This window comes from Ictalurus punctatus, chromosome 9 (genome assembly GCF_001660625.3).
Source record: "Ictalurus punctatus breed USDA103 chromosome 9, Coco_2.0, whole genome shotgun sequence".
NCBI classification, from domain to species: domain Eukaryota; kingdom Metazoa; phylum Chordata; class Actinopteri; order Siluriformes; family Ictaluridae; genus Ictalurus; species Ictalurus punctatus.
The window spans coordinates 18,363,513-18,384,367 of NC_030424.2; the positions used below are offsets into that span (position 1 = coordinate 18,363,513).

General features: G+C 40.1%; 1 protein-coding gene across 6 annotated transcripts in view; it reads right to left on the reverse strand.

Moving 5' to 3' along the window:
* Positions 1–249: 249 nt before the first annotated feature.
* The window catches only part of kiaa0586 (KIAA0586 ortholog), a 95,652-nt gene continuing 75,046 nt past the window's right edge, over positions 250–20,855 (reverse strand). For 5 of the 6 annotated variants that reach the window (XM_017475732.3, XM_017475729.3, XM_017475730.3 and 2 more), the window contains exon 32: positions 250–712. In XM_017475732.3, coding sequence (XP_017331221.1) covers positions 576–712 — 137 coding nt within the window. In that variant the 3' untranslated portion in view covers positions 250–575. Of the gene's footprint in view, positions 713–8,190; positions 8,372–20,855 lie in introns of all 6 variants that reach the window. The other variant, XR_001813555.3, reaches the window with a different exon arrangement.

Sequence of the window (20,855 nt, forward strand, 5' to 3'; positions counted from 1 at the left end):
TAGCCTGGCAGTAATGAGGTGAAACCCAGTCACGTAATTTAATGTTCTGCACGGCCATTGCCACAGTAGGGTACATGCCACGTAGCCATGTGTTTGAGAGCCAACACAAACTCTTGACCTAATATAACCATTTCTGGAAATCGCAATGACATTAAATTAAGGGTCAATGTGGATGGGAAAAAAAATCAAAATGTCAGTGAAACAGATATTTAAAAAAAAAAAAAAACAAAAAAAAAAAACCCAGTGATGTTTAGTGATAAAATATTTATTGGTTTGAAAATGCAAAATCATGTTTGACTAACCGATACACACATTTCCTTTTCACACAGTTAAAACCACCTGAATGGCACAGGATCACATGTCCAGGCAGATCTTGCTATGGAAAATGTGGTGCCAAAAACATTAAGCAAAACACTCTCACACTAACACAAGAAATATAATTTTATCCTTTCACAAGGCACAGTGATAAATACTTCACAGTGGTCACACAGCGCCATTCAGTCTGATAGAGATTTCCCCAGCTCCTGCACACGGAGACCAACCGGAGATGAGACACAGGGAAAGCTCCACAGGTGCTAGAACACTTCGCTGAATGAGTCTGAATCTCCTTCTACAGTGCTGATAGTGGGAGACTGACTGTCCCATTCGTCAGACAGCAGCTGAGCTGACATTGGCTCCAGGCCTCCTCCTGCTCGTTGAGCATCTTCAGCTCCTGTGAGATAAAATGGAAAAGTTCGTTCATAATGTATCTCAAGGTGTGTACAATGTCAGAGCAATATGTTGCCAGGTTTAAAGATGTGATGGCATTATTTGAAATATCTGCATTATAATGTGAAAGCAGTGACACCGTGGTACAGCAGATAACATTGCAGTCTCACAGCTCCAGGGTCGCTGGGTCAGTCCAGAGCTCAATTTACTGTGTATGGAATTTCATATGTTCTCCCCATGTCCATGTGTGTTTCCTCCCATCTCCCAAAAACATGCCAGTAGGAGGACTGGTTCCCTGAATTGCCTTAGGAGTGAATGAATGTGTGTGTATGTCAACCAGTGAAGGAGTGTCATTGCATTAAGGGTTTAATCCTGCCTCACATCTAGTGTTCCTGAGATACGTTCCAGATCAACCATGACCCTAACCAGTATAAAACTGTTTATCAGAATTATTCATATTACGTTTGTGCAGTTCATCGGGTATAATCACAATGTTGTATTTGCCCATATTTGACATAATGTTTGTTTTACTATACAATCAAGCATTTATGGCTGTTTATGGCCCCTGGTCATCTTCCCACCACTGCTATACAAGCTGTAAACAACTCTTTCAAGAGGCAAAACAAACAGACATTTGTGGGGACAAGGCAGGACCTGGAGGCCACGCAGACACTTAGCCTGATCATTGAAGCGTACACGAATGGCACAGAGTGAGTCCAGTAAGAAGACTGCCTGACTGCAGAGAGCATTCAGTGTCTTCAATCAGCTCTCATAGCCCAGGCTGTGGTAGAGGCTTTTACATAGTGATAGCTGATGAGTGTTTCACAGGCCATAAACATCCCCTTTAATGTATCAATGTGCTTTTAAAGAAAACTGTGTTGAAGGTACAATGCAATCCACAAAAGCTGCAAAAAAACCCAAAAAACAACAACACTGAGATGACCTACTGAAAAGTATTTTGTCCCTAAAAGTTTAAACTTAGTTCATTTATTAGTACTTTTGCACAGTCCATATCAGTGAACTTAATCAGATTCGGTTTCAGACTGCACAGATTTAGCAAACCAGAAAAGACTGGCAGAGAAGCAAGTGGAAAGGGGCAATAGAGCAGTGGAGTCAGAAAAATACTTGCAGAAATCTTTCATTTATTGGAAGATTAGGAAGGAAATAAGCAAACATTTAAATGTAAAGAAACTTTTGCAAGCATGCACAGACATAATAATGATAACAGGGTACAGGGGACACCGAACTAAGAGCTAACAAACATCAATATTTGTCTGAACTGTATTCAGCATGACCTTTTTTGTGTTCCTCAGCTCTGATATCCAGAATACATTATACATCTGCATAGCAGGTGCTTGCTGTAACTTATTTTGCTTGCATGTAAAAAAATAATGCTGCCAACAAACCATAAGCATTCCACTAACATTCGGTTTGCGCTCTGAAATTGGGTCAAATCAGGGTCAGTTTTAAAATGGGACAGAGACCACCGATGGATATTAAACACTGCATACATAAAAGAGCTCTAGAGGAATTAATATGAAAATAAATTTCAAACAATTATAAAAACATTGTAATGGCAAACACTATACCTATATCCAGATAACATGGCGATGTTTAAATGCTGAAACCAACGTAATTCCAGATCCATGTCTTCAATAGTACTCAGTGAAGATAAACAAGGATGGAGTAAGTGAAGTGGTACTGGCAGGGCGTTTAGACGAGAACAGGGCCTCCGGGAACCACTGCACAACATCCATTAGCTGCAAACAGTGAGGCTTGTTTGTGAGGAGCAGATGGGCAAAGTTCAGTCCTGTTTCCCGTATGAGAATCTTGGGGCTACAAACAATCTAGTATGACTACAGCACCTCAGGGTGGAGGCGAAAGTGAGAAATGCAGAGGATGGAGTGAGTGGGAGAACTTCTTTGAAGCTTGAAATACATGTAAACAGCCTTCAGCTATTCAAATAGGCTTGGTAATGGTGACAAGGAACACTAAAGAGCATTCAGTAAAACTGCCATAAATATGTTTCTAAAGATACTTTTATAGAGGCTCCATTAGAGACTATCATATAAGGGAATGAACGAGGGAGACGGAGCTGATTGTTTGAAAAGATTTCCCAGTATCACTGCTTCAAAGAGGAGTCACTTCCCAGACAGCTGCTCACCTCTTCAGCTAGCTCTGGCCTTTTAGCTGCTCCTCTCGAGACCGTCATGACGCCCAGTGGCCTGCCAAGTGTTTGAAGTCTGAGTGCAAAGGCAATGATTTCACTTTCTATGTGGGCCTTAGCAAATATTCACAGCTGTGCGGAAGGATCCAAACAGCACAGCAAAGACATCCAGAATAAAGCAAGCAGACAGACACTGCTGAGAGGAGGGCAGACACTTTAATACTTCTAATATGGGCTCGCTGCTTTTCTAATTAGGAATGTGCTTATGAGTGTGTTTTGAAGTCATGCTGAAACCGAGAAAAAATAGTTTAAACTTCTCCTTGAGTTGACTACAGGAGTAGCTATTCTGAAAACTTCCATTTGGAACAATGGGCCATATGTTTGATTCTTGTACAGTTGCAAGAAAAGGATTGTGAAGCCTTTGTGGAACCAGGAGTTACCTGGATATGTATATTAATTACACCTATTAGTCACATGTTCCAATATTTTTTGATCACTTGAAGAAATGGGTGGGTTCAAACAATAGGTGTCGTGTTTGAAATTGTTTAACACATCTAGATGTCAATATGAGGAAATGAAAGCTGGAATTCGAATCTATAGTCTCATTCATCTTTTGATCTCAAACCCAAATGTCTTCAATGTATAGCAAAAATAATAGAATTGACTTTGCTGTTCCAGTACTTTTCGAAGGGGACTGTGTCTTTTTACTGAACACATTAATTAATCATCACAGTCCAGGCTAGAAAAAAGTATGCAAACACAAATCATTAAGATTTCTTCTGTAAACAGCCCTCTTCAGGTCACGACATTCCAAAACTTTTTTTTTCTTTTTTTCCTCTGTTAACATACTTGAGTTTTTTATTCATTGTCTTTTTGTTTCCTCCAACTTCTATTAGCTTCAGGCGACAAGATGCTACCCTGAGTCTCTCCTGTAAAAATTCTTGATAAAATTTTCAATTCTATGCTTTCTCAAAACTGCAAGCTGTCCAGGCCCTGAGGCTGCAAACAAGCCCCAAACCGTGATGCTCCCTGCAGAATGCTTCACAGTTGGATGGGACTTTTGTGTTGGTATGTAGAGTCTTAAAAAAAGTAGATTTCTGCCAGAAACTGTCCACAGAACAAAAAGTAGTGTTGGTTATCCAGGTGATCTTTTGCAAACCTGAGTGTTTTGTTTTTGTTTTGTTTAAAGCAGTGACTTACTTTTTAGTGTCCTTCCATTACCAACATCGTCTCATCCCAACGACTATGAATATAAATAAAGATCAGGCTACATTTCATGAGTAATTCATCCGAGTAATTCCAAACTGTTCCCTTTTTCTTGCAACTTTCTTAAAAAGCGTTTGTTTCATCCACACTGGAGCGCCAATTGTCTTCTCAGTTCACACAAAGGAATGCCATTTTATGAACCAGACAAATGAATCCTTCAAATGTCCTGTGAAATTACTTCCCAGAAGCAATACACACTAAAAGCAGCATCTTTTCTAGATGTCTTACATCGTAAGATGTGATATAGCTGGGACATGGGTTTCCTGTCTACATGCTTCTGTCTAGAGATATGAAAATGCTTCTCCCCAGGAAATACATTGTAAGTACAATGTTAAATTGGTTCCAATGCCCTTATAGCTATTAGGAAACTCAAGGACGTCTTTGAAGTGGCTGCACAAATCTAGTCTAATGTACGCCAGCACTCTATTTGTAATTTGGTAAGAGTGAGATCGAAGATATGACATACCATACCTTCAAATAAAAAAAAAAAAGGTCTCTGGTACACCCTCTTTGCATGAAACAGCACAGCCGGACATTAATGAATATAGAAAGAGATGTGATGCAGACTTTATCAGATCTCAAAAGATCAACTTTCAATAAAAGGTTATATGTATTTGCAAGGCATGACAAGGTACAACTTGAATTAGAATCACCCAGAGCATGTCTGTGTGGGTAGATTTATTTCAGGTCAGGTCATTCTATCCTTTTCCTGATCACATGCCTGTTGACATGAAAAGCAGCTCACTATTTTTACTCATGTTTTTACTCATGTCTCAAAGCTATTCATGAGCAATTTACACACCTCTTCTTTTCTCCACACCTTTGACTCCAAAAAGAATGATATATGCCAAAATGGACAGAAGAGATGGTACTGGGATTTCACACAGAAGGCCAGGTGGTGTGAGCATTTCTCATCTTTCAGCAGAACTTTTAAATGTCACGCTTTGGATAAAAAGAAAAGATAACACAGGTCAAAGCATCCAACTACTGGATGACCTTGAGGTGAGAGAGGCCAGGTGCAACAACAACAAAAAAAAAAGCAAGACAAAGAATAAAAGACGTCAACAGCTGGACATGTTCCAATATGGTAGAGTATGAGAAAGGTCTGATTCTAGTCTGCAACTGTGTTTAATATCTGATAAGACACTCTGAAGCTTGCTATAGTCTTCTCTCCAAAGACACCTGCAAACACTTAAGCGTGTTCTCCACCCTGTTCCAAGCTTTCAGCGCTGACAGATGAGTCTACCCCCACTCTCACTCTCACTCTCCCCCCATTTGCTCTCTCGCTCCCTGCTCTTCTTTCTCTCCTCCTCTCTTCTACAGCTTCTAGGGTGGGAGCAGGAGTGTGTGTGGGATTGTGGCATGAGACTGTTTAGTTTTGAGTTAAAGCCTCTGGAACGTTCCTCTTTAGGTAGTGTTTGATGGACCTTTTTTGAAAACATTTATTTATTTATTTATTTAGGTCAGAGCTGAGAGAACAATTAAATGACGACAGACACTGTGCTACGCTGAAACAATAAAATGAGAATGAAGTCACTGCCAGAATGACTTCTGCTGGAAAAACATGTGAAAACAATCAGGACATACCAAACTATTTACAGAATACCTTTATCCATGTCCTCAAAGCAGACAGCTGTGTCATTCGAGCTCCTTCTTTAGTGGAGCAATTCTGAGAAAAAGATAAACAGGCATGGGATAAACATGCTAACCTGCAGAGCTAAAAGATTAAGCAGAGCACAATGTGGCTTAAAATTGGCACCCGACACAAAGTCTCTGCACAAAATGTCAGGTCTGATGTTTGTCCAAAAAAGGTATCTCAGGAGGAATCTTTATTTCCTGTTCCAGAGGCAAAAAATACACGCCACAGCTTGGCATAGAACAGTCACAAAATACACACACACACACACACACACACACACACACCTTTCACCTTCCCTAAAGGCATAACTAGGTATGCAATAAAGAAACATGCTCACATTTACACTCTTCCTACTGCAAGCCAATACCAAAACATACATGTAAACTCAACTCAGGAGACTAGAGTATACAACAACTTGTTCTTGTGGCAATTTAACATCCTACAATCATGGAACACAGTGAATTCAGTGGACAAAGGCCATGTTTTATTTAACTGTAAAACAGTGGCCAGAGAGGAGAGAGCCTACTTATATTGGAGGCATTCGCCTGAGCAGATCCCTGCTGGAGCACCAACCAGATGAACAAAAAGCTCTAATAAGGTCTGTTCTGATGCGGAGTACGTAGAGTAAATGCTGTTTATTGAAGGAAAGCAGATTGTGGGCAGTGAAAGAGGTAGTGCAGACCACAGGGACTGAGCATAAACCTACAGAGGAGCTGCTGCTTGGCCTGACCGGCAGCAATACAAATGGATTTGGGTACTCGACAGGAAGTGACCACCGCTGTAGCTGTCTGAATGAATTTGAGCTGGTTCAAATGCATTTAACAGCTCTTTGGATGAGTGTATTTACCCAGGGAGTACAACATGGAAAGAATGCAGTGCGAAAACATGCAGAATGTATCACAGTTTAAACTGTAAGTGACCATGTGAGATGGCTTGCAACAATCCACTGTCAAAACGCATGTTGAACACCTAATTAGGAATTGAATTTTAGAGTGAAACCATTGGGAAAATAATAAGTTTTTTTTTTTCCCTGAAGGCCTCTAGCCAAGAAAAGGTAAAAGCAAATTTACTGCATCCATTTAGTAGTCTATAACCAGGAGCAGCTCTGAGGGAGGGAGCTCTGTGGTGGAGCAGGGAGAGCAGGAAGAGGTCATCCCTAGAGTACTGGGAACCCATCACACTTCCTATCCCCTAAAGACAGATTAAGTCAATCAAAGACCTCAATGGGTCTCTTAACTAATCCTTTTCTCCTTGCTTGTTTACACCACTGATGGGCAAAACTGTATGGACTGCTTATTGAGGCATTGTGTTGCAAAGTAACCTCCCCCTCTTCTTTTTAACCAGGTCCTACCTCTGAAACTAGATGGGACACAATACCAAGAGTGCTAATTGAAAGTCAGGGGTTGTGACCTTTGGATATAGGGCCACATGACCCCACCCAGCTCCCCGGAGAGGAGAGAGGCTGCACCGGGCTAGCGGGAGAGGGGCTTGGGTTCAGTTCAGAGCCAGAATCTCGTGGAAAGTCCCTTCTGTCCTGCAGAACTCCCACTGATAGAGGGATTGTGGGAAAGGCAGCTGTGTGAGTGGAAAACTCCAGCATCAGGAGTAAAGGCGATTTGCATTTAGCCAAAGAGAGCTTTCATCCACCCCTTCATCTCTCTTTACCCTCACATCCATACAGGGAGGGCCATGGAGGGGTGGGGTGGAGAGGATGGGAGAGTGTCCCTCAATGCTCCCTTTATCTGGAGATGGTTAAGGAGGATGTATGTAGTGTTGGCTTCAGAGAGAGTGCAAGCCGTGCGTGAAGGAGGGCTCGGTGGCCGAGGCCATGCCCTCGTAAAACGAGGTCAAGGAGTGGAGATGGGAGAGGGTCAGCCAGGCCATTGCTCAGGGTCAGAGACAGTGAAGGGAGACATCTTATTCATCTTCATCATGCGGGAGAGGTGGTCGTGTTTCAAAAGGGCCCTCTATAAGACAGTTAGTGTCAGTGTCTCTTGTAATGTCAGTCATGCAATTTCTGGAGCGCACAAGCTATGTCTCAATACATCTCACAAGCTAGAGACTGGAAAAGACATTGAAATTCCCCATGCATGGGTTTCTTGACTGATATTTGGAAAGATAATGCTGGACCAGAAAAAAATAAGCCTAGTCTGAGCAGCGGGCTTGCATAATGGGAACATGTATCTGTTATAACTCTCATACACCTACCTGGTCTATGGAGAGAGAACCAAACTCTACTGTTAAAGGTTTGTGAGCTATAGTTTTGGCAACACAGCGTAACAGGATATTCAAATATAAAACCTTCCACTCTTAATGCTCAGCATTCCTTTTAATAGGCAGTCCGATGCATTTAGCAGAAGTGAAATCGATCAGTGCTTATAGAGTAACATGCCAAAATGGGGCCACTCACCGTGCACTGCTGTAACCCACCGCTTTGTACTAATGGTTATTTTTAGAGAAGTGGGTTATGTGTCCCAAGAGGACCTGAGGGACCTTCAGAGACCAGGCTTCAGAAAAGGATGGAGGGGAAAAAAAAAAAAGACTTCACATGGACCAGTTTCAATAAGGTCAAATCCAGAGGTGAAAAGACTCTGAAATGAAGCACAAAGCAACTTTAAAGAAATATCCTTTAAGGCAACACTTTTCATATTAATAAGCCCCTTAGCGGGAGATCGTACTCTGTTTTGAATAACACCTCCAAAACTTTAAAGGAACAATGCTAAACCCAATAGGCTTCACAAATGAATCACACTCTAAAACACCACGACTGCAGGAAAAAATTCAGCTGTGTGTTTATTGTGCACTGTGAAGGACTGCATGTTTGGAGACAGGAAGAAGAAAACCACCCAAAGTAATTCTGCTTTTGCGTGATATGGGGGTGGGGGTGGTTTAACCATCTCTTTCGCCTACTTCTATTTAATCACCATAAATTTCATTTCACTTTTATAGTCTTCATTAGACAAAACTTGTTTATTTATAATACATAATGAGAAATTCTTCAAATGGACAGTATTGGGCAGAAAAACACTAATATGCTAAGGAATTCTAAATGGTGCCAAAAATGAGCTTCAATAATTAAATGCGTGGCACTTTTCTGAGGGTTGCGCCATCAACTAGTTCTTAACAGTGATACATGCAACAAAAAGAGTTACACACAATGGCCAAAATAATAAATCAGTATCATATACATAGAATAATATGCATACTGCTGCAATAAGTAGCTTTTTTTTTTTAAAGCTATTTCTCCTGATTCTATCTGTATCATTCAATGGCTTTGCCTTGTAAAGAGTGTAGCTCAGGCATGACTGGGAATGTGTATGAGCTATAATCAGTAGAGAGAGAAGAGGGAAGAGAGGACCCATGGGCAACCTGCCCAGCATCTCAACCATCTGTGAACAGGGCTGCATCTGTCTGTGGTGCTCTAATTATTAGCAATGGGGAGGAGTGGGAGGGAGAGAAATATTTAGCGTGGCGCGATATGCCAGGTATTTGCTTCTGACTTTTTTTTTGCTTCTAACAATTTTCGTGCAATTATTCACGTAAAAATAGTGCTGTGCATTCAGTGTGAAATAGTATAGGATCAGGTTGTTGTTTAATAATGTTAAAAAAAGAAGGTGTGAGTTAACAGGTGCAAGCATAATCCTTAGAACAGAAATACACATGGGTCAGCCAGAAAGTCAGTAGTCCCTAAATGCAGTCCAGGAGAATAAGTATGTAGCCTTAAATATAAAAACAGTATGGGGAAACATTCTCCATCATCAACAGTTAACTTTTTAACACAAGAAGCAATATTCACAGTGCTAAAATATATTATACAAGCATGCTAAAAGTGAAATGCTGAGGCTGAGTGCTGCAGCAGATGCATTAAAATTACCCAATCAACCAATGGCCGATTCAACATAGTGATTTAATTTCATCCCTTGTAAGGAACTAAATTTAATTATGAGCCAGATGCTGCACTGTATGAACTCAGGGCAAGAACACACATTATAGCCTCAATGCACAAAGCTATTTAATTACCTACGTTCAAATCTCACTGAAGTCCATGAAAACAGTTGCAACGATCTAATATCTTCAGATGGTCACAGAGGGTGAGTATTAAAACAAACAAAAAAGGGGGAGGGTGCATGAAATTAATTAAAAAGCACTTGATCATTGTTAATATTCAAGAGAAGAAGACAAACATTTGTAAAAAGGAAAGAATACAGACAATTAGAAACACTAATAGAAAGGTGTGTGATAGCTATACAAATAAAGGGAGCAGGAAAAAAAAGGAGGCTTCAAAGTGTGAATCAAATTCCTGGCTAAAGAATGAATGATAAGGGATATTTTCTGTAGAGCAAGCAACAAGCTGATGTGATCATAGGTGCAGCCAAAGCCTTTGTTCACTTCAGCTAAGCACCATTTCTGTGATAGATTTCAAGTATCTGTAGATACCTTTCAGGCTTTCTGAGTTCTCAAAAATGTTTAATGAAAAACCTACTAGAGGTAATGCCAAATTCAGAAAAATAGAGACAAGTCCAAAGAGTGATGTGAGAAGGGACAGTTACAGCAGTAGCTCCCATTAGGGGGCTGCACCTTGCTGAAGAGTTGGGCATATGTGACAACACTGATGGATTCAAGATGCTGGTGAGACGATAGAGGTGAGAGAGTAAGACAATAATTGTGTGTGTGTATGTGTGTGTGTGACAGAAAGAGAGATAATATTAAATCCTGTGTTTGAGGGAGAGAGAGAGGGAGAAAGAGAGAGATAGAGTGTGTGTGTGATAGACATTATTATTATTATTCTCTCTCTTAGTCTATGAGGAAGAGTGTGAGTGCTTGTGTGTATAAGAGAACAAAAATGTATGTGCGCATATGCTAGAGAGAGAAAGAGATAGAGAGAGAGAGAGAGAGAGAGAGAGAAGAGAAGAGTGATGGAGAAGGTTGGCTGGCAGTGAGAGCAGGACTGATAGAAACCAGATGAGGAGGGAGAGAAATGAGAGAAACAGGGCTGTTTGGGACAAAAGAAAAACAGCACTGGTTTAACTGTAAGGAGGCCCCACTCCCTTTATCCACAAACACACCTCTCTCATATACACTAACCTTGAATGCTTAACACATTTCAGCACTGTGGCAGAATGGAGAATAAACCTATTAGACTAACATGTGGCAGACCCACAGGTTTATCAGACACAATCTTGGGCGTGTAGGACGAGGGCAATAATCTAGTCAATGGCTCATCCAATAATGCTTTAGTTTCTATTTACACATTTACCTCATAAATATTATATCTTGAGTATAGAGGAATAGTTGGCAGCCTGTTGGAATACCACCAGCTACCACTAGAGAACAGCTTGCCTTATTTTATATACGTAGTATTTGATATGATTTTAAATACAGGCTTCTGGCCCAGTAAGTAATGCTCTGTCATGTTTATAGCATGTATAGTACATATACAATAGTATGCAGACAGTATAGCATTTCAGACTGCATGAGAGTACACAGAATTCTGCCAGTCTTGAGATGGTTGAGGCATAACAGAATCAGAAAGAAAGGGGACAATTAGGTCTTCACAATCACATTATCATGATATTGGACTTATACAACAGAATCCTTGAATCTGACTGGTCCGAAGGTGATGAATTTTTTTTCCGACAGTAGTGAGGGTATAATCCAAATGATTTTTTTTTAACAGCTCATTCGGACAAACTTGTAGGTTGGACACTACATAATCGAAGACTTATAATAAACTGATTAAATATGTGTTATTTAACTAAAAAAAGACACCTTATAACCATTGATATGATGAAGCTTTCTGTAAGGTTTAGGGCAGTAGTTGCAAGGTTCAGTGCTTTATAATGTTCAGAAAGCTTTCTGCCACGGGACAATCCTCAAGACCGAGGACTTGCTTTCAAGTTTCTCTGTAACGTCAAGCTGTGTTTTTTTTTTGGCCTTATTAATTTTAAGAAAGAGGGGGGAAAAAAGAAAGGCAGGTGAGAGAACAATTGTTTATATCCACTATAATGTAAGTGATAATCTCATCTAACTTGTCATGGACATTCCACAGCATTAAATGTAACTATAAATGGTTACAAAGTATGACGTATTATTCATTATTAAAACTTGTAACAGGTGGCATAAAAGGAATAAAACACTTAGGAATGTGATATTATGTGAAAAATCATCAACCACAGGGTGGTAAAAGCTCTATGCCTTTTCCTGTGACAGCATGCTCCACCATTATCTATTCATTCCATAATTGATTAGAGTTGGCTTTCAGGACATATCGATGTTTATTGATCCTGGAGCATTAAATGACCGGCTTCCTATTCATACAGTTATTTGACTGTCTGGTTGCATATTGTGGTGGTATATTTATTAATGTATGTTTCGATCCTAATGATGTTGTATTTAGAATTATTGTGCCTAAAGAAGAGAAATGCTTGAAAGAAACCTTGTTTTCATACACTGTTCCTATATTGTCTGAATAATTGCAATAAATGATAGATATTTCAATGTTGAGCAAAGAAATTTTGATCATCATTTACATTATTTTGCAGCTGTATTTAGAAATAATGAATTCATATATTCAGTGACTTTCCCTTTTAAAAAACGAAAGCCAAAACTTAAGAGAGCCCGCACAGCGCTTCCAGGAAGCATGATGCACATCTGTCAACATATGTAGGCAGAAGGTCTCTAGTCTCAGCACAGCTCAACTTCAAACACATCTCAGGGCACAACCTCTCCAACCGTGGGCTGACTGTAACAGGAGATCTTCCATTAAAGCTGCACTTCTCCACCTGGGACAGCAGAGCCAGGACCTTCTGGCGTGTGGCTTAGTACGACAGCCTGGCTCTCCACATCAAAGCCTCCTGCTCGATGGATAAGTCTGTGCCTCTCTCTGGGTGAAGAGGACTCAGGGTGATGGGGTGAAGGCTATCCAAACTCTCATCCACACTCCAAATACAATATTAGTTTCAGAGGATATCCTTCACTCCTTCCTCCTTTCCATATGTAATTCAGTGCAGGGGGGCTTATCTCTACATCTAATGAAACCGAGACATCTCTTTAAACGGGATGCAGAAAAAGTTAAGGAATGACGAATATAATACATCCCAGTGGTCTGAACATCCATCCTTTCAAATACATGTATCCATAAGTAAGTATTACTTTGCATTACACTGAAGACAAACTGTACACATCATCCTGCACAAACTCATAAATATAAATGTGGACATAAAATGGAAGATAGTTATGAAATTGTAAAAAATAATATACATTTTTATTAAATAAAGGCATGATTCAGCAATTAATATTACATGCTTTTCATTTGATGGAATGTAATTCTCACGTTTTTTGTGGTTCTGCTTAAGCCATTAAAATGTATGGTTAGAAAGTAAGTGTTGCTGCTATTTGCCTTAAACTCTCTCAGGACCGTGCTTATAAACATCAAATGTGCAGAATTCCTAACAGACACAACAAAATATATGTGGTCTGGAAGAGTAATGTTGAATGCCTGATGCTTGAGTCTTCATGCTCTTAGCCCTCTGCAGCTGTTCAGAATCAGACGGGGCACTACAGCTGGGTAGGCTGACATCAGCTTCTCACGGATCTTCATCTTACAACAAATGACCGTGCCGGGCTTGTTAAAATCAACACAACTGAAAACAGCACTTGTAGTTAACTAGCTGTTAAATACGAAGATTAACATATAATACGCAGACATTAGCAGAGGACAGAGACAGCACCTCCTTCCATGAGATGCTTGTTAAAATCATGACCTAGATACATTTGGATCTGGTGTTACTGCTCTAAAACTTTTCTCACTGAACATGATCTAATATTCCCATAGCCAACAAAACCCTACAATGTATGTTAACTCTACTATGTACAGTGGGGGAAATAAGTAATGAACGAGTCAACATTTTTTTCAGTAAATATAATTCCAATGATGTTATTCACATGAAATTTACACCAGACATTGGTATTAACTCGAGAAATCTGCAAATATAAAGAAAGTCCATAAATGAAGTTATGTGTAATAACGTGGAATGACACAGGAAAAAAGTATTGAACACACTAACTGAAATTTATTTAATATTTAGTGGAGAAGCATTTGTTTGTAATGACAGCTTTAAGGTGCTTCCTGTATGAAGTAATGAATTGGCCGCAGTATTCAGGTGTGATTTTGACCCATTCTTCTAAATATATTGTCTTTAAATCTTGTTCAATTGGATTCAAGTCAGGAGATTGACTGAGCCATTCCAACATCTTGAATTTTTTTTCACTGAATACAAACGAGAGTTTCCTTTGCTGTATGTTTTGGATCGTTGTCCTGCTGGAAGGTCCACACATGTCTCAACTTCATCATCCTGGTGGATGGCAGCAGATCCTTCTCAAGAATCTCCCGGTAAAGGGCTCCATTCATCGTTCCTTCAATTATATGAAGTCTGCCAGTACCATGTGATGAAAAACAGCCCCACATCATGATGCTTCCACCTCCAAACTTCACTGTTGGTATAGTGTTTTTAGGGTGATGCGCAGTGCCATTTCTTCTCCAAACATGGTGTGTAGTATGACTGCCAAAAAGTTCAATTTTGCTCTCGTCTGACCAGACTACACTCTCCCCGTATTTCATAGGCTTGTCCAAATGAGTTGTAGCAAACTTTAACGAGCTTCAACATACCTTTTCTTTAGTAATGGAGTTTTGCAGCATGAGCGTGCATACAGGCCACGGCGGTGGAGTGTATTGCCTATTGTTTTCTTTGTGACGATGGCACCTGCTGCCTCCAAGTGTTTCTGGAGTACTTTCCAAGTGGTCCTTGGCTCTTGGGCTACTCTTCTGACTATTCTTCTTACTCCCTGGTCATCTTGCGAGGAGCCCAATGGTGCTTACTGGAGATTCAGAAGTTTTGAAATACGTCTGTATTCCATCAATATGTTGCACAACAATAAGTTTCCGAAGGTCTTGGGAGAGCTCTTTGCTTTGACCCATCATGAGATGTTTCTTGTGTGACTCCTTGGTAAGGAAAAGCCTTTTTATAGACCATCAATTTACTAAACCAGCTGATATTATTTTGCACACATAGGAGGTATAATTACTTCCTAACTACTTACGGATTTCAGCTGGTTCCTTGCCTTACCTTGCCTTGGAGAACTGATTTTTCTTAGTATGTTCAATAGTTTTTTCGTGCGTCATTCCACTTTATTACACAACTTTATTTATGGACTTTAATGTTGTTAATTCTTTATATTTGTGGATTTCTTGAGTTAATACTGATGTCTTAATGTCTGGTGAAAATTTCATGTGAATAGCCTCATTGGAAATATATTTACTGAAAAAAAATGTTGACATGTTCAATACTTATTTCCCCCACAGTATTTGCTATATATATATATATATATATATATATATATATATATATATATATATATATATATATATATATATATATATGCTCATACCCATCTTGATGTGGATGGCGAGCAACATGAGTGTCTTATCATTTTAAATCCAATCCCCGAGTATCAAATGCCAACTTGGTTGCCAAACCTCAATATGGTGGGTTTGGTGTATATTTGAACCTCATAAAAACAGATTTTGTAAGGTATGTTAAGATTTTCATTAAACATATCAGAAGTAACATTCCAGAGGTTTACTGACTTATAGCCCAACAGCTAGCCTTCTGAAGAGTCTGAAGTGGCTAAACTTCTCTGGCCAGTGTCCTGCTACTGACCTGAAAGACTAAAGTGAAGTGTGTAATCACTCTGTAACCATCTGTGACAGCATCTGTGATAATAAACATGAACTTGACCAAGCTTCATTCTATACACATTACACACAAATGCATGCGCACACACATAGTCACACCTCAGTGCAAGGGTACTTAACATCCTGTCACAACAAGCATTTAACAAGATAATAATCTGTGGAGAAGTCACTCCTGGTCTACAACAGAGGTGGAATGACAAACAAGATTCGAAAGACCACTCTTCTTTTTCAGAGACTAAGTTACAGTTAACAGGTGTGGGCATAGACTGAGAACCAAACTTGGGAAAACGGATGTTAACCATCTGCCATTAAATACGTGGTGTATAGTTTACTGTCGCGTTTAAGTACTTTATGCCTTTGGGTGATTTTGAACAATGTTGCGTAGTTGTTTGATCTTGTTATATCTTATGGGGCGGCTGTGGCTCAGGTGGTAGAGCTCAGGTTGGCGGTTCCATTCCCGGCCCATGTGTCTCCACATGCTGAAATGTCCTTGGGCAAGGCACTGAACCCCAGGTTGCTCCCGGTGGCAAGCTAGCACCTTGCATGGCAGCTCTGCAGTCATTGGTGTGCGTGTGAATGAGTGAATGAGAAACAGTGTAAAGTGCTTTGTAGAACTGATAAAGGCTAAAAAAAGCACTATATAAGTGCAGACCATTTACCATTCATGCCATGCGCTTTGTAGGTCAGCATAAAAACCAGCATAATCTTGATGAACCTGTAGTATGTACATTTCCTTCAGTACTGCTGTACTAATCATTATTGCTGCTTATTAAATAAAAGCAGTACAATACAAATGGGACTAGAGTAACTTTTTATGGAAAAATTCAAATGGTTTAGGAGCATTAAGCAGGGTAAAATGCAGGTCAAGTATACTGTGTACAATTGCACTAGGGAGAAAACATGACAAGCAGCCAGAAGTAAGAATGCAGGGCTGGATGTTCTCGCCATGTTTTAATGTCTATGGATTTTTTCCCAATACGGACCAAAGAAAATATTTTCTCAACACACAGCAGTCAGCAGTAATTCCAGATAAGCCTGTGTTTGTCCACTGTTGTGTTTAGCATGAGAAGACCTTTCTCGCCATTTTCTCTGTTGTTTTAAGTGAATGGCCTCGAGAGGACACGCTCCTCTGGCTTTGAGAGCAAGCAGCAATCTGGAGTCATAACAACTAACGAAGAAAACGTTTCATGACACATGGGTAATAAAAGTTCCATGATGCTTTTTTTTTTTCATAATACTCAGAGTTGAAAGCAAAGTGGCCTCACTCTGTCTGGCTAAAACTGGATTGTTTATTCTGTGTGTTATTTCAAAGGTTTTGAACCATAAATTCCAAATACTGATGCTGGTTGGGAAATGGGTGAATGTTTGCCAGAAAGGCAAAAGATGGAGGCCAGCTTTAGTTTGGCTTTGTTTACTTTGTCTGGTGGGGTTGACTATTGTTACTCTATTTCCTGCTTTAATAAGAAAACACAGTAGAATCCTGGATTTAACTTTAGGCTTTGTCTCATCCTGTCTACAGAACACCGAGGTCCCAGGCAGCGCTGACAAACATGCGCCAACACCATCAACAGCTCTGTGCAGAATGTGCCACAAGGGAATATGCCACGTTTGTACTTCAAGCATGGATCCAATTAAGAGATTACACTAAACATTTAATCATTGTAAAAAAGTGCCTATGATGTTGATCAACAGTACATTACTCGACTATAAATCTGTACTGAGTCAAAAGTACAGTGCTTTATTGCTAGATTCATGTATACAAACCAAAATGTAATTAAATCTTGGCCAACAGCCCAAATAAGAGTTGTTTAAAAAAAAAAAAAAAAAAAAAAAAAAAAAGCACTGAAGTTGTGCATCTTTCAACACAAACTGGAGAACAGGCATCCAGTTTGGACTGTGTAAATAATCCTCTCTCATCTTTGTTTAAAAGGACCTCCATGAGAGGAGCCTAGTGCTGGGAGACACTGTGTCAGCTTGGGCTTTGGCCCCCTTTGTTTGTGCAGGACTGCTGCTGACGAAGAAACATGAGAGCTTTTCTCACTGCTGGTGCCGAGTAAAAACATTCAGAACGGACTCTTATATCGAGCCATCTTGAAGTTAGAGGACAGTCTGGTTTAGACGTGCCAGAATGTTCAACAGCTTTTGCCTCAGGTTTGGGGGAAGTTAAAATTTCATGCATATGCAAAAACTCTACTCTGAAGCCACAGCTACTGACAGGTACATCTGCATAATTTTACCTACGTAATGAAATCTGTAACATTATCTAGGAACACAAAGCAAATGGAAATTGCCCTATGTAAATCAAGCTTAAGTAAAAGTATCTCTGGTCACGCTATTATAAGACTGCAGAGCCTGAAGAAATGACAATGGGCCTGAGCTCAGAAGAAGAAGCACTGCCATGACACAGTACATCAAACCCCGAAGCAATGCTCGCATGAATGGGGCACACGCAAACCTCAAGTGACTGTGAAAACTTTTTAACAATGTGGCCCTGTAGAAGTAACCGTGGATCTGTATATAAATCTGCACATCCATGTGTGTTTGTACCGATACACCCGACTTCGTGTTCCTCACACTAGTCCATATTTCACTCATTCACACAGAGCAGCCTTGTGTTCCACTGATGCCTATTTGGGCCCCAATTTCCCATTTATAGACCATAACATTTTATTTTTACATTTCAATACATGTGAGTGTATACAAATCATCTGAGAGAAGCAGTAAAATGCCAGTGGAATTTCCTAAATTAAGCAACTACCTATGGAATAAATGTGAATTGGTACAGAACAATAATATTTCTGAAATCTGCTGTCTGACATCGCCTTAAGCTAATATTAAATTGTTAACCCTGTCCACACAAAGCTGATTTCCCAAGCCTATAAGCACACGCAGACTACCAGCTCCAGACCCATTATACAAGCACCTTTAATTTACTTTTTCTCGCCGATGTCATGGTTTCGACTGAACTAGGCCGGCTGAACAGAGAGGCCATTCTATGCGTTCCCGCTCTCTGACTGGTAAACAGAGCGATAGCTATCTGAGAGCGCAGCTGGGTGACGGGCACACACTGGCCGAATCATGTCTGCATTGATTCGAGCGCATGGTAGCACACTGTAGTCTTTCTTACAGAACACAATCGACCCATCTGGAGAAAAAGCAGAGGAGCTGATTGCTGGCACAGAGGGCTTGATTGTCAGGCAAGATTTTATGTGGACTGGGTGCGTGACTAAACAGGTTCAAACCCATGTATTTACAGTACCCAACAGGACTGTGTAATTCAGCAAAGGAATCAGGCTATTTACCGTACAGTAAATAAAAAACATATGTCCGAACAAACGCAATGTTTGTTACGGAAAACATAATGTAAATGATCCGACGTAATAGTGAAGCTCCTTGGGATGCTATATATAGCACCGGTCATGGTTGTCTTCACTGCCTGTCCAGAGCATTAGGATAATTAAGTAGAAACCTAATAAAAAGCCTAACAATAGCACCGTGTGTCCCGTTCACACTTGCTTTAGTAGCCCCCTCACTCTCACACGACACTGGAGGAGAGGGAGAACAGCACAGCGTCCGGGTTAATTTAAAAATAAATGGAGGCATTGAAATGCAGGTGGAAGCCTGGTCTTCCTGCTCTTTTCACTGGTGCGTCAAATTACACTGACAGAAAAAAAAAAGGGGAGGAAAAAATCCTCAGTGCCAGTGCAACACACAGAACGCTTTGACATTCAGACAGCCTTCTGTATAGTTACTTTATGATTTGGTCACGACCACTGTGCCACCAGTATACAATGAACTTCATCAGTAACTCCAGCAAAATAAATATGCAGAAAAATGAAAGCACATTTGGAGCACTGAATGTCAGAGGGCTTGTTGGATGGTTCAGCACTAAGGAAATAGAGGAGGTCATGTTGGTGAAGGACAGGAGCAGGAGAGGATGGGGAGAGGGGAATTCAGAATATATAAAAGAGACAGTGAAGTAAGTTTCAAAAAAGAAGTAGTAGGAAAGTATAAAAGAATGAAATGGGACATCTTGGATTTGAGCCTATACCTGAGATGTATTTTAGTAAAGCACAAGCCTCGTAACTCACTACCTGCATAGAGGCCCTGCCTAAGTACAAGAAGCTCTATTTAGAACTTTACCATCATCTCTCTCTCTCTCTCTCTCTCTCTCTCACACACACCCACCCACCCACACACCCAATGGGAATATAAGACGAGTATTTATTCACATCTGTTTCCTTGGTCTCTCTATTGCTTCATGCTGACTGCCTCCAACACTGCTGTCTCAACAAATGATTCCTAAAAGCTGACTCAAGTAGTTATGAACCAGACTGGTCTCACAAAGTGGAATATGATCTATGAGTGGGCAATCTGCCCCACAGTGACTCGACTGACCTTAGAAAGAAGACAAAAGAAAAGTATGAAAAATACAGGCACACAGACATACTGTGCATTAACAACTGCACGTTTGTCCTCCTCAGTTTGCCAGGGAGCATAAACTCTACAGATGCTTCATAACATGAGAGAGTTGTAAAGTGAAGCCAAAATGTCTCTGATGATGGCTGGCTGCAGTACAGTTTTTAACCCCACCCAGGAATTAATAACTGAACAGATCACGAGCCAAGCTAATGTTTAACAGGTTATAGGTCCAGTCAATTTTTTGGCAGTTGTGTTCAGTACTAAGTGTTCTGTTCATGTTAATATCCCAGTATTTTATTTTATTAAGGGATGACAGGTATGTGACTTAACTGGCTAAATAGTTTGAAAAGAACAGGCAGTCTTGCATCGCAGATGTACAAAAAGTTTCTGTCATTCTGTATCTGACATAATATCACTGCGCTCACATGCTATGCATGTACTTACCAATTTGGCTTTACATAGTTTTTTTATGATTGAGATTGCATATAGTAAATTGAGTGAGAATGCACATTCCTGGCATGAAAAGGCGTGCCTGTAATGAACATGGGCCTGCTTCAGGCACCCACTCAGTACTTCCCAAGACTACTGCTCAGACTTTGGCTCAAATTTTTATCTATTGCTCAAAGGTGCACAAAATGCTGCTTATTAATTTGCCTATATTTTGGCTTCATAATGGCACATTGGAGTCATGTTGTCTAAAAGGTCTTCTTTTGGTTACTAAGGTTAAGGTTAGATTTATGCATTAGACATTGTATTAATTAGCTGTGTTAATAATTACATCAATAGAAAGCTCTCATGAGGATAGTAAGACAAAAATGTGTGTTTGTGTGTGTGTGAACATGTATGAATTGGGTTTCTATGAGGAATCCACGTAAATGTCATGGAACATGTTGCACTGA